Here is a 14,488-nt window from a genome sequence, read left to right on the forward strand (position 1 = left end):
AGCCCAGCCTGACGAACAAGACAACTGCAGCTGAATGGTTCTACCACTTCAGTTTTGGGAACACAAGCCTCATAGCCAAGCCTTGGTCTAGATGACTACTGGTAGAATTTGGATAATCTAGTACATTGGAAACTGATTCCTAATGGCTGGACTGGTGGACGACAACCTCTATGCTGAGCAACTGGGAAAAATGTTTGAAGTCCTGCACACTCACTATCCAATATTGCTTAATTGAAAACACATACCATGCACTGCTGTAGCACAATAATGTTCTGGCACACCATTTCAGTGTGGTCCAATATAAGTTAGAAGAGCTGAAGGGGATCAAAGTTTGCCCTTAAGTATATAATCCTAACTTCACTCCAGATTTTCACCTCTTCCAATTGTTGGCACATTTTCTGCAAGGACATTCCTTCAATACATTGAATGATGTCAGAAACGGGATTCATGAGTTTTGGCATTGAAACCAACCAAGTGGTATTGCCGAGGAATCCACCAGTTTGCAAAGAGATGGGTCAAGACCATTGCTAACAATCACCTTTATTTCAAGGAATGACAGTCTTTGCATTTTAATATCAATAAAGTTTCGTATCTTGCATCTGTATTCAGAAACTTTTGAATCAATCTGATATAAATATCAGATTAGAAATTTTCTCTGATATTTATATATTTAAATTTCTATGATTTAAACAAAAAAATATTTGTGCAATTTAGCTTAAGAAGTTTAACTATAAAAACTGATGAAAACAACATTGCTCATAAAAGAATTCTAAAGATGAGATAAAATAGTTTTATGGCAATGAAAGTAACATTAAAATAATATAAAATTCTAAAACAATATTGTATTGATAACAATAAATTTCTGTTTAATATCTATGTCCAGTCTGGAAAATGTTTTGTAATAAAATATACCAAATTATTTATATGATAAACCTAATATTTATTTAAAATAAAAAAAATTAAAATTTGGATTTAAATTATTCTTTCAAATCAGAATCAAGTATTATATTTATTATATCAGTATTTCCCAACATGAGATATCCAAAGTGCTTCCAGTAGGTACCTGACAGAAAAACTAACTGCTACCAAACAATTTTAAATCAGCTATTTTCCAATTTAAAAGAAGTTTATACTTGGGCCTGGAAAATATTGAATCACTTAAGTCCATAAAAGTGGCTAACTTTAAACTTTTTTTTTTTTACAAACCTTAAAGTATTTTATACATATCTGAAGGTCCAAGTTCAGTTATTTTAATCTGAAGGTCCAAGTTCAGTTATTTTAATCTTAATCTTTCTATTAACAAACTCTGTCTATATTACTAAAATAAATGTCACAGTATTTTAATTGCAAATTAATGATTAAAAATCAATGATTATGAAGCAATTGTTGAAAGCTATTTGGCAACATTATTTAACTGTTTTCAGTTTACAGATATCTAGGAGTATGTGAAATTATCCATTTTTATAGAAGTAAATGAACTAGAAAAGGTTAAGAACCACTGCATTATACAGTATAGTTTAACTGAATTTTTGTAAAGTCAATATTTATTCTTTACAAATTGAATATAATTTGAAAGGTGTATTTTAGTCTAGTACAAAATATGATGCTTTTAAAGAAAATATTTTTATTTAATATTGCATATCCAATATTTAAATATTTTTTCATATTTATTTTTAAATTTGTAAAATTGTTAAAATATCTACAAAAATAAAAATCTAGAAACTTTTATTAGTGTACTTACATTGTATACTTGATTTATTAGATCTAAAGATATGCATCCATTTAATTTATGAAATGTTTGTGATATCATTTCACAGTAATGAAGTGCCTGAAATTTATATATAAAATTTTAAAATACAGTCAATATCAAAATGAATTGTTATAAAGTATCACCTACCTCTTGAGGGAAGCCATATTCAACAAGTCTAGTAGCATATATAAATTTATATGCCTGTACAAAATAATAATTAATAAATAATAAAATAAAATATTAATAAATTAGATTTTTACAAAATAAATTATTTAAAATAGAAAGTAAATTTATGTACATACTTGTAAATGAGGAAGAACATATTCTGGATTTGCTAATGTTTGGGCATATTCATAAATTTCTGTACACTGTATAGCTTCATTAGATGCAAACTGTTGAAATGGTAATCTAAACATAAAAGAAATTATATTTTATTTTCTATAACATCATTGTGAAAATAAAAATAAAAATATAATATTCAGAGTAATCACAATACAGGTACACATCGCCTTATGTCAATAATTAGTTCCAGGAGAGGCGATGTAAGTCGAATTTATTTGTCACTAGGCCAAACCACAAATACCATTCCCAGTTCTGTATTTTATTTATAAATGCATTTTTAATAATATATGGTTAATAAGAATCTATTTTAAGCTTACAAACAAATAAATTTTAGTTTTTAATATAGTACAGAAAAAGTAATCTAAATTTACAAATTCATGTATGTACTGTACAGTACATACTTGTAAATGTACATGTTTACAATTTGGGTGATATTTACAGTACATCACAGACACTATTTGTGAATGTGATTTGCTCTAAGACATTATAAAATATGATTTTGTAAGGTTAAGTTACAAATACAGTTATTAAAATTATCTTGCAACAGTAGAAAATAAACTTAATTTATATTAAATTTACCAAGATCGAGTGGCACTGACAATGATGCCAAACAGTAAATATTGGAGCTACCGTGGAAAACACCAATATTGAGCACTTAAAGACCTCTAAATAAGACGAGACTTCTAAATAAGAAGAAACACAGATGTTTTCATGTTTCATTCTCTAAAATTTATGATGATTATATTAATATTTACTGTAAATGTACATATTTTAATATGATTTTATGTGCTTTAACACTTTTCTAGTGATATTATGACTTCAATATTTGTGGCGGATGGACGTAAAGTTGAATAAAATGACTTAAACTTGATTTTTGTTTTCCCATACATTTTTTTGACAAATGACGTAACTCGAGGTATACCTGTATTCATAGATCTGTGATAATTTTTTTACATGTTTCAATAAAATTTCAGATCACTCTATTAAGTTTTACACTTCTTTTTTTTCTTTAAACTATTTATATCAGTGTTTCTCAACCTCTAACGAATCGTCGCCCTCTTCAACATAGTATCGCCCCCTTCAATAAAACCGTTACGTAGTATCGCCCCCTTCACTCCAAGGCTAACGCCAAATTCATACTGCATTGAATAGACTAGTCACTAGTATAATGTTATTTGTTTGATTATTGTACAATATAACGAATAAAATATCTAATTATTCTTAATATAATGTTTTACTATATCGCCCAGAAAATTGTTTTTCGCCCCCAAAATATAAATTGTTACTAATTGCCCCCTCAACATGGAAAAATGCCCACATGGGGGCGATATCGCCCCCGTTGTGATGTTGTATGATACTGATTTATATCATACAACATTTGTAAAAAGTCAAATTTATTACACTACTAGCAGACCCCACCACGTGTTCTTGTGGCTCAAAATGTATCTATTATAAATGTATAACACTTCCCCCGTGGAGGGTATTTTTCGAAAAATCCCTTCTTAGTGTACATTCACTTGATGTACCCTATTAAAACACAATCAAAAACGCAAAAAACCGAATCTAAAATAGTATAATAGAAGCCAAGTTCTTCACAGTAAGCCTTAATCCTGTTCCTCTCCCCCCAGTGGGGGGAATTTCAACATGTATATTATATAAAAACACGTGCGTATTCAAATCCAACGCTGTGTCAAAATTTCAAAGGAATCGGTAGGAACAAACAAATCTTACATTTTTATTTATATAGATAGATAGAAGATGATCTGCTTTACTTCATCCTCACAGAAATGCAAACAGTACTCGTGGAGTTAGCGCCATCTGTTGGACATAAAAGCCTTAATCCCAGATGATATCTTTTAATTTATATGAATGTTTAACAAAATAATATACAGCCTATATCCACCTTGAAGTTCCATTTTAAATATTGGTGAAAGAATTTTTGAAATCAGATGAGTAGTTTGAGATTACCACCTACATCCAAACTTAAAAACTTTACCTCTTTATATTAGTACAGATCAGTGGTTCTCAATTAGTTTTTCCTGCATACCACTTCAAGAAAAAGCTCAAACTCGCATACCCCTTATAGCAAAAATTCATATTAATCCATACTAATATTGTAAATTCGAAGGTAATTCTGTCTGTCACCTTTTCGCATCTAAACTGCTAAACAGGTTTTAATAAAATTTGGCATGGAGATAGTCTACATGTTGGAGATGGACATAGGCTACATTTTACTGTGAGAAAATATCTTACTCCCATGAGAAAATTCGATATAATGCAGGCGAAGCTGTGGGTAGACAGCAAGTGAAAAATAGAATAAGTTTTTTTTACATTTATTACCTTTAAAATACAATTCTAATAATAATGAAAATGGCATATGGTTATTTAATTTTAATGTGACAAATGTGCACAATTTTCTTTGCACAACTTTGTAAAATCTGGTTGCTTTTTGGTCAGCTTCAGTCCTGAGTTATCATCGAGTTGAAGTCGGCGACTATGTTTAGTTTTCATGTTTGTCATGGCCGAAAATCCGCTCTCGCAGAGTATGTTGTGCAAAATGGTAGTAAATATTTTATTTCCACTTCGCTGACATGATAATAATGATAATTGTACAATTTTTGTTTCTTGCACAAGAATTTCATTTAGGTATTGTCACAAATGCATTTTTTTTATGAAATTTCAAGAATATTTTTAGTTATAAATAAACAAATTTGTGCATTAGACATCATGTTGTAAATTGCTGAATTTTTGATGGTCCACCCATTATTTTTTAATTGCTTCATCTCATGCATTTAAATCGACTGATTTTAGATTGCCGCGCGTACCCCTTCATGCAATTTCGTGTACCCCCAGGGGTACGCGTACAACTAATTGGGAACCATTGGTATAGATTAATTTAAAATATTTAAAAAATTTTTTTCATTATAAAATTAAGTAGATTGCTGAATATGGAACAATTTCTAAAAATGCTATTACAATTATTAAAACAACTTTGATATTATGAAGCCATATGATATCTAAAAAATATTTTATTTGTTTTACATCATTATACACTACTGACAAAGTTTAAGACCAACAACAAAATACATGGTAATTTAAGTTAATTATATTTATTGTGATTAGTTCAAGTTTTTACAGGTGTCAACAATAACCAGAGAAGAATTTAACATAAAAATTGTTACACATTGCTTTCATCAAAGATCTTCCACAGGTTTTAATTATAACTGAACAAACTCTTATCATAAACTCCAACAGATTGTCCAGGTAAGTAGAAAGGATGTTAACCATGAATGCAGCTTGTATAGATATCCAGAGTTGTTGGACATTGCAGACAGAAAATTCAAGAAAGGAATAATCACAATGTCCCAAAGCACCTGCTTTGGGACATTGTGATTATTCCTTTCTGTGGTGGCCATTCCACAAGTTGCAGCAACACCTACTACTTTCTGCTCTTCTGCTGTAAACATCACTTATATAAGTTGGCTATGTGCTTAAGATGGTTATCTTGTTGAAAGACCAGAAAACATAGCATGGAAGAAAAGTATTTGACAGTAGCCTTGTTTGTTCAATAAACTCTCAATCCTATAAACGTTGTCTGTCTTATGATATGAAGATGCTTTGATATAGATAACATTATCCCCATCATGCTTCACTACAGGAACCATACAGCCTTCTTTCAGTCTCAAACTATTCTGCAGAGAACAAATATTCTAAAGTTTTGTCCAGAGTTCAAACTTTGATTCATCAATCCACAACACCCACTTCATTCTACTATGGACCAGGTCTTGTGCAGTTTTGCCTAATTCAATCATTCAGTCTTATTTCTACAGCAAAGCAATGGCTTTTGTGTACAACTCAACCTTGGAGACTAGTTTCTGCAATTGGCACTTCACTGTAGACATAGACAAGTTTTTGCTTCACACCATATAAGGATGACAATAAACTTCCTCATGAGCTGATGTGGATTTGGGTCTTCCCGTTCAAGGATAGACAGAATTGTTTCCAGTGTCCCTCATCCTCTCTAATGCACAATGGACACAGTTTTGGATACAATTGTCTTACTACTTCCCATTCTGTAAGACTGTGGTTCATGCAAAGCATAAAATGACTACACATTTCTCAGTGCTAATAGATGAACTTCCTGACTTACAAGGCATTTTTCATTGTTGGTCACAATGCTTCACACTATGATAGTATTTTGAAAAATTATAACCTCACTACTAAAATGATGAAAATTCAATTGTAACAGTAACTTAAGAAGTGGAGACTAGGATATAGTTTTATAAAAACTAAGTAGAAAATCATTAATACCACTTGTTACCGTATATCATTGGATGTTTCCATTACAAAAATTTGCATATTTATAAAAATGCACCAATTACAATTGTGAAAAAATATAACCTCACTGAAAATAAAGGTACTGATTTCCAGATTTTGCTTGAGTTTAATGTTATTTTATCATATAACAGACACACACATAATATTGGTTACTTCAGACAAAAATGTCATGTAGCAAAAGGATGTCTGACAAAGAAAAAATTGAAGCCTTTCAGGAAATGGACAGAGCAACTAAGAAATTGCCAGAAATTAGGCTGGTCATCTCGTGTCTTTAATAATTATTTGAAAAATCCATCAGAATATAACACAAAAAAGTTCTGGACTCAAACAAAAATTGCCTGATAAAGACAAGCATAACATTGTACGCAAAGTGTCAAACTATTTAGCATCTTGTGAGGAGATTCGGTAAGAACTCTGTTTGAATGTGTACTAAGACATTATACGAAGTGTGTTAAATCAGACTCCAAATATTGTCTGGAAGGAAATGAAGACAGCACCAGCCATTACTGTAATTGACAAGGCACAGAATCTAGAATTTGTCTGGTAGTATATGGCAACAGATTGGACAACAGTGAGTGTTTCTTACATTAGTTTAATTTACCAATTTACATCTACTAATTTATATAAATATTTTTGTAGAGGATCTGGAGTGACAATATAACTGGAATCGAGATGAGTCAGATGGTTTAAAATCATATTGGCATGATATATGAAAGGAACAACAGTATTTCTCAAGAAGAAACTTTGGAAGTGGCAAATTGATGGTTTGGGGAAACTTTCAGTTCCATGAGAAGCTCAAACTGGCATTTGTATCTTGTCATATGAATAGTGAAATCTACCAGGAAGGGTTGGAGGATGCATTGATCCTCTTCCTTGAAGATCACAATGATATTTTTCTGAAATTTATGCATGACAATGCCTCCATCCATACAAGCACCAGCATAAGGAACTGGTTTACAAGTGAACACAGTTATGTTCCATCCACCATGTTCAACAGATCTCAACCCAATATCTGGAGAATTCTAGTTCAAAGAGTTTATGCTAGTGATCAACAATATGGCACAGTCCAACAGTTCAGAGCAGCTATTCAAACAGCATAATTTGCAACATACAAGAAGTTTTGGACAATCTCATCAGAAGCATGCCAAACAGAATTTTTCATCTTATTCAGCATAATGGAGGTCCAATTAATTATTAAAACTTATTTGGTTGATACATTTTGTCAAAATAAAAGGTTTTATTTCACAAGAGGTTATATTTTTTAGCAGTTGACTGCATATTTGAAAAAAAGCATCAAATTTTTTTGTAATACATGCATTCAATGATAAAATAAGGGGTATGATTAGTTTTTATAAAACTTTATCTTAGTCTCTACTTCCTAAGTTATTATTATAGTCAAATTCTCATCATTTTAGTAATGAGGTTATAATTTTTCAAAACACTTATGACAGCTAATATACCTACTTAAATACCTTCACAGGCTACCTTATAACTAATCAGCATGTTGAATGATTGGTTACATGTAAAGTAACCTCTGATTGATTACTGGACATACACATTGCATGTCCAATAACCAATCAGAGGTTGTGCTAACCAGCATTGCCCATTATTTAAACAAATTACATAAAAGTAACATCATAAAATTAGCCTGACAGTACACCATTGTCATTACTCCAAGTAATGTTATCTCCTAAATTAAGTCTTATTGAACTCATTACATAATAAACATACATAGTTTGACTGATTATAAGCCAGTGATTTTTATTTATTTTATGAAACATGATTGGTGTTCAAATTCCTGTCGGTACTGTATATCTAATGAAACAATATGCAGTTTTCTATATCCATAACTCTGTCTTATGATATGAAGATGCTTTGATATAGATAACATTATCCCCATCATGCCAATGAATCTGTTAGTAAACAGTTTGTATCAGTAAGATAAAACTCCTACAACAGGCACAGAAAATATGATAATTGATATATTAATTATAATAATTTAAACTTACTAAAACAAAGCATTCAACACAAAATTTATCTATCAGACATGATGCATTAATATAAACATTTGATGGTTTATCAGAAAATATTACACAGTTTCTCCAAATGCTTGATAAAATCATCATTCAGTCTAATTGGAATGAAGCTACCATTCATCTTGTAACTATAAAACTCAATGGTATGGTAAATGAATGCAGCTATTTCCATAAAATAGCATATTTTATTTGAAACACAAAATGATTTTCAAGTAAAATATGCTATTGTTTAAATGCAAATTACTACTTTCTGAGTGAATCAAAAACCTTAATTCTGGAAAACAATCCTCTCAGCTTGAAGTTCAGTGATGAAAATTTAATTAATTACATTATTGATGGTCTGATTAGTGAACCATCGAAAATTTTATTGCATGGAAAATAGTTTGAGTCAGTAGAAGACTTTGCTGAAGCCACTCTATATTTAAGCTTCGAAAACTTGGCACTCGATAACCCGGCAGTCCGGATAACTCAGCCACACCCTGTCAGGGCGAAAAANTTTACTACCAATTCATAAATCCTGAAATTTACGGTAATCTAGACAATATTGTACATGATGTTGTAATTACTTTAAATCAGTAATTTTGAAACTTTTTATAGAGATGGTCCCTCTTTTTGTAAAAGCACACTGACACAATTTTCTTAGGATGTAATTTATTAATTTTTTTTATAACTGTGTACTAACATTTATATTTCAAAAAAATAAAAATAAAATATCACTAAATGAAATTTTGTTGTTGTATTGACCTCACTGTAGTCATAATCTCGATAGTAACTGATAATATAATAATTTTAATGAAACAAATATATTAGTTTCAAATGTTTTTAATATATTGCATTGAAACTAATGCATAAAATATTGGGCATATGTAGGACTTTTATCTGAAAAATAATATAGACCAATACTTCATACTCCCTAGAAAGTAGCATATAACAGTAAAAAAATTCAAACAACTCTAGAGGTCAGAATAAGCTGAGTTCTAGATATTTTATCTGGCACCCATAAAAAAAAATTTGTTTTTATCTTTCTTGTTAAATATTTTTAAATTGTTATGAATTACTATAAGTATATTAATTCATAACAATTATAAAGGAAGTATGAAATACATTGAAGTACAATAGAAATCATTTCAGTGTTATTAGTCATAAGAAAATTAATATGAGTAAAGAGTCATTATTGAAAAAGCTAGTGATTTTTAACATATACCAATTAATATCAATATATTGCAGGTGATCAATATAATTATTTATACAAATGCTATTAATTATAAAAGTTTTTTTAAAGTTGTATATTCACATCATCTTTGTTTCCTGTAAACACATTTATTTTATATCTTTATTTTTATATGCTCACACATATGAACATTTATTTATTGTGACATCATCACAATGACAGGCTGCAATTTTTAATTAACTTAAGATATATGCTCTGGATTTAAGTAGTGTCTTGCCCCTGTACATCATATTCTTCCTGCTAACAACAGAGTAATGCTGATCATCTATCTAATTTCATTCTGGGAAAAATTTCTGAATTGAAATCATGTGACTTCCAGTTTAATGGGAAGTTCTTATATAGGTAATTGGGACCTCCAGCTCCCAAGATTTCCATATCTGGTCTCAAATTTCATCTATCTAATTCCATTCTTGAGATTAAGGATGGACAGACAGACACAAGTGGGAATTTATAGGTCTGCAATTTGAAAACTACAACCCAAAAAATTATGATTGTTATTGTAATTTGAAATATGTGTGATTATAGCTTTCTAGTTATGTTATATATATTATTATGTTTTTTTAACAGAATTTATTTTAATATATTACACATTTTTAACACTATATGAAATCTTTAACCTGCCTTTGAAGTTTGTTAATATGACAGTACATTTGCAAAACAGTTTTATCAAAACAATTACAATACACAATATATTTGATAACCTAACAAAATATTCTGTTTTTCAGTATATTAAATAAAAGTTCATATTAGAACAAAAAACATCAACAATAACACTAAAAGTATTCACAAAAAATAACAGACTAGTAAACATAAAATACAATAAAAATGTATAAAAAATTATGAATATAACTTATCTGTAATACATACAAATTACTTGATCCTAATAATACAAGTTTGCTTGATTTATTAGAGTAAGATCCAAAATCCAGCTGAGCCATTAAGTAACAAAAATGAGCAGCAGATAAACATCCAAGAGATGCTAAAATAAAAGTATATCAATTAAATAAAATATAATAATCAATTTNTATATAAAATAACATTTTTTTTTTCTTACTATTTAATACATAATAAAGTTGTGTAATGTCTACATTTTTAGTCATTTTATGTACCATAATTTTCAGTGCATAATCTACAGATTATTCATGTTTTAAAGTTAGGTTAGGAAAAAAAAATGCAAGTTATGCACTACTAGATTTTAAATTACAAATATGAATTCATCCAATAGTAAGTTTAGGTAAAGCAAAAGCTATGTGTCATTAAAAATTGTAAAAAATCCTCTATGTACCACACACAATTCACCTATATCATTCTTGTTCATCACTTCATAATTTCAGCTTTCCACATAAAGACAAACATATATTTGTTCCACTATTCTTATACTTATAGTATCTTCTTGCTTATACAGCAGTCTAGTTAGCTTCCAATTCATTCTTAAATCCCTTGCTAGTCTTGATCTTATCTTCTTCATATCATTTCAATGTTTCTCTATCCTCGTTTTTAATTTTAATACACTAATCATTGGCCCTACATAGTAACTCTTTCTATTTTTCAATGCATTTACTCCTGATTGTCTTAGATCTGAAATCTTATCTTTTATTTCTTACTCTGAAAAATATATTATTCCTTTTCCTATACAAGGTATCCAATTAAAAACCTATTCTGGAGTAAAAGAGATCTTTCTAGCATTGGTATGGTTGTTAGGTTAGGTTGTAGACTGCAGTAAACACAAAGACATCAGAAATTATATTGCCATGGCATGTATACTTTCTACTACTACATGCAACTGACACAATGTGCAGAGAATGCCACACAGTAATTTGAGTGGTACAACATGATGTTAAATTTACAGCATGACCAACCATAACTCCTTCACCACAGTTTATGAACTGACAAGACACTGTTTCCCAGAATGGAATGTATAACTCACAATATGCATGAATGGACAGACTGTGCTGCATGCAACATATGAAACACCAAGTATGTTTTACTCTAAACATCTAGTGTGGAATTTAAGTTGAGAAGTTGCTCAACTTAAAATCCACACAACTTCTTGGTCTTGTATTCATTGATTATACTATAAATAAATCAATATCTGAACATTTTAAACACAACAGTAGATGAATGGCTTGATGACTTGCCATTAGCACAACTACAACACTTTTGGTACTTTTTAATTGGATACCTTGTATAGGAAAAAAATATATTTTTCAGAGTAAGAAATAAAAAAGATAAGATTTCAGATCTAAGACAATCAGGAATAAATGCATTGAAAATAGAAAGAGTTATTATACAGGGCCAATATAACTGCATGATAGCTCATTCCCAGACAAATATGCATCAGTGACTCACATTGGTTTGGCAACTGCTGGATAAGATAACACAATCCCATTCCATGGCCACTATGTTTTCCGGGCTTGATCCCCAGTGAATTTTTCCTGTGGAATCATCTAAAAGCATTGGTGTATAATGCATATCCAGCAGTTCTGTATGATGTTGGAGAACTGGAAAGGAGTACAACAGACCTATGAAATAGAAACACCAGGAAGGCTATGTGCAGTCCATAACACTATGTTCAACATCTACACCTTTGTATTGCCACTGAATATGGTTATTTTGAACACTAACAAAATAAATCATTACAGAAATTGACATTTCAATAATTTCTGTAATGTTGTCTTTATTCTTTACAGTCAGAAATTATTTATATGTTAAGTTAAATCATCTTAAATTGATTCCCTTTGTTTTAGCATTGAAATTTTCATGCACCACACGCATACACTTTTGCAATTCTGGAAAGATTGTTTATGCCCCTGGATAGATGTTTAAGTGAGCATCTTGTAAACTACATCTATCCCCTTTTGACACATCTTTTCATAATATACATTCTCATGTTATCAATGTTTAATCTTATTTTCTTTTCTCCTCACTGATCTTTCAACTCTCTCTTCCCTTTTACTACCTTGTCCTTTGTCTTATTATTATTTTTTAAACAATTTTCTTTGGCATCATGATTTGAAATTTCTCTCCTTAACATTAATTTCTGAAGTAAAATAAACTGCAGAATTACCAGGCTATAATATGGCTATGTAATTAATTAAATACTAAAAAATTTGTCTAGAGGTAGACAGTTATGCTGTCATCTTGTGCTAGATTTAATAATTATAATAAATGCAGTTTGTTTGGCTTTAACTATAAAATTTGGTTTTAGAGTATGTTCAAATATAAAATCTTACATGATATCAATATTTTTTATCTATAAACTTTCAAACTACATTTTGATATGATTGTATAATTTCTATAATTAACAACACAGTACTTATATTTTTCTTGAATTATTTTATATTATATAATGTAAAATAAAGAATAAAAATTGTTTTGATTTCAGTTTTTCTTTGATTCTTAAAACTAGAAGAATTAAATAAAAAAAATTACTGATCTTTAAAATTTAAAACAGAAAAATAAAAGTTTGTAGAATTTGCAAAACTTACCTAAGGTATCACCCAAAGTTGTTATACTTCTCAAATCTACTTCAGTTCTAGAAGAAGGATTGGAAAGTATCATAGCTAAATGTGGCCTCCAATCTCCCCATTTTTCATCTATTATTCGCTAGAAATACAAAATTGCATAAATAAGTAAAGAAACTTTCAAACAGTTGCTTACATTTTTACAATTATAATTAAAAGAACAATTCAACAAGCATCTAAATTACATATAATTTTTTTCTGAAAATTTAAATCTAAACATATTAAGTGAGATTTTTTAAAATTTATTATTACCGTAACAGAAGCTGGCTGTCGACCAGACATTAACTGATATAATGTTTGTAAAGGATCATTAGGTGCTAAAGAATTTGCAAATCTCTTCATAACATTTGCATAATTATGTGGATCCATTTTTGATGCAAGAAACAAAGCATGACCCCATAAATTATGCTTCATAGCCCATTCTAAAGCATCCTGTAGAGAGAGATTTATAAACACAAATAGAAATCAATATTCTAACTATAAAAGATTAAATCTAACCTGTTTTCCACCAAATAAAAGAAATTCTCTAAATTTTTGTGTAACTTTTTCCATATTAATGGATTCTGATGAATTTAAAATTGTTTTATCATGTGTTACTACTATTCCTTCATCTGGAGATGGTGTATCTGCAGTTGAAATTTGTTTTGTAGATTCTCCTATATCTGATAGGGTACCATCTGCATGTGTTACATCAGCTGAGCGTTTGGATACTGGATTTAAAATTTCATGATTGTTTAATAATAATTCTGCTACGTCAGTTCCTGCTACACACTGGAAAATTATTATTAAATAAATAAATTAGATCTGGTTATAATAAAATTACATTACATTTTAACATTTTTAGAAATAATTTATCAACTTCTTATAAGAATTTAATATATGATAAAAATTTTACCCCATTTTGTCGTAGAAGCCTAATCATTAATTCCCATAATAAAATGCATGATTCCCGATCTGTAACTTGTTTAGTTTTTAACTGTTGAATTTTCTTCTGACAGAACTGTATTACATCATTTTTATGGGTTTTACCTCTATTAAAAAATAATAATTAATGTTATAAACAAAATGACTATTATTATTATTATTATGTTGGGTTTTGTGAGTTATACTCGGTTCACACCGGTGGCTGTGTACTATGCCGGACCAGAGTCAAGGCATAGCAACCAAAACAAAACTAAAATTAAATAAGTGTGTCAGTGTGTGTGTCTGTATTCAGGAATTTCCTAACAATGTGGCATGTATTCAATATAGTGGCCTTCTGTAGTGT

The 14,488-nt window shown here is 29.6% G+C and overlaps 1 protein-coding gene across 1 annotated transcript in view; it reads right to left on the reverse strand.

Annotated features, from left to right (window-relative positions):
- Nucleotides 1-14,278, reverse strand: part of LOC111634208 (protein transport protein Sec16A-like) — a 101,042-nt gene extending 86,764 nt beyond the window's left edge. The window contains exons 1-8 of the mRNA XM_023378927.1: nucleotides 14,117-14,278; nucleotides 13,720-13,992; nucleotides 13,474-13,653; nucleotides 13,186-13,303; nucleotides 10,565-10,676; nucleotides 2,053-2,158; nucleotides 1,898-1,951; nucleotides 1,742-1,828 (exon numbers count right to left, since the gene is read on the reverse strand). Of these exons, the coding sequence (XP_023234695.1) occupies nucleotides 1,742-1,828; nucleotides 1,898-1,951; nucleotides 2,053-2,158; nucleotides 10,565-10,676; nucleotides 13,186-13,303; nucleotides 13,474-13,653; nucleotides 13,720-13,992; nucleotides 14,117-14,143 (957 nt within the window). The 5' untranslated portion in view covers nucleotides 14,144-14,278. The remainder of the gene's footprint in view (nucleotides 1-1,741; nucleotides 1,829-1,897; nucleotides 1,952-2,052; nucleotides 2,159-10,564; nucleotides 10,677-13,185; nucleotides 13,304-13,473; nucleotides 13,654-13,719; nucleotides 13,993-14,116) is intronic.
- Nucleotides 14,279-14,488: the final 210 nt, after the last annotated feature.

The sequence above is a fragment of the Centruroides sculpturatus genome, unplaced genomic scaffold (assembly GCF_000671375.1).
Source record: "Centruroides sculpturatus isolate CEXI.00-Female unplaced genomic scaffold, Cexi_2.0 scaffold813, whole genome shotgun sequence".
In the NCBI taxonomy this organism is placed as follows: domain Eukaryota; kingdom Metazoa; phylum Arthropoda; class Arachnida; order Scorpiones; family Buthidae; genus Centruroides; species Centruroides sculpturatus.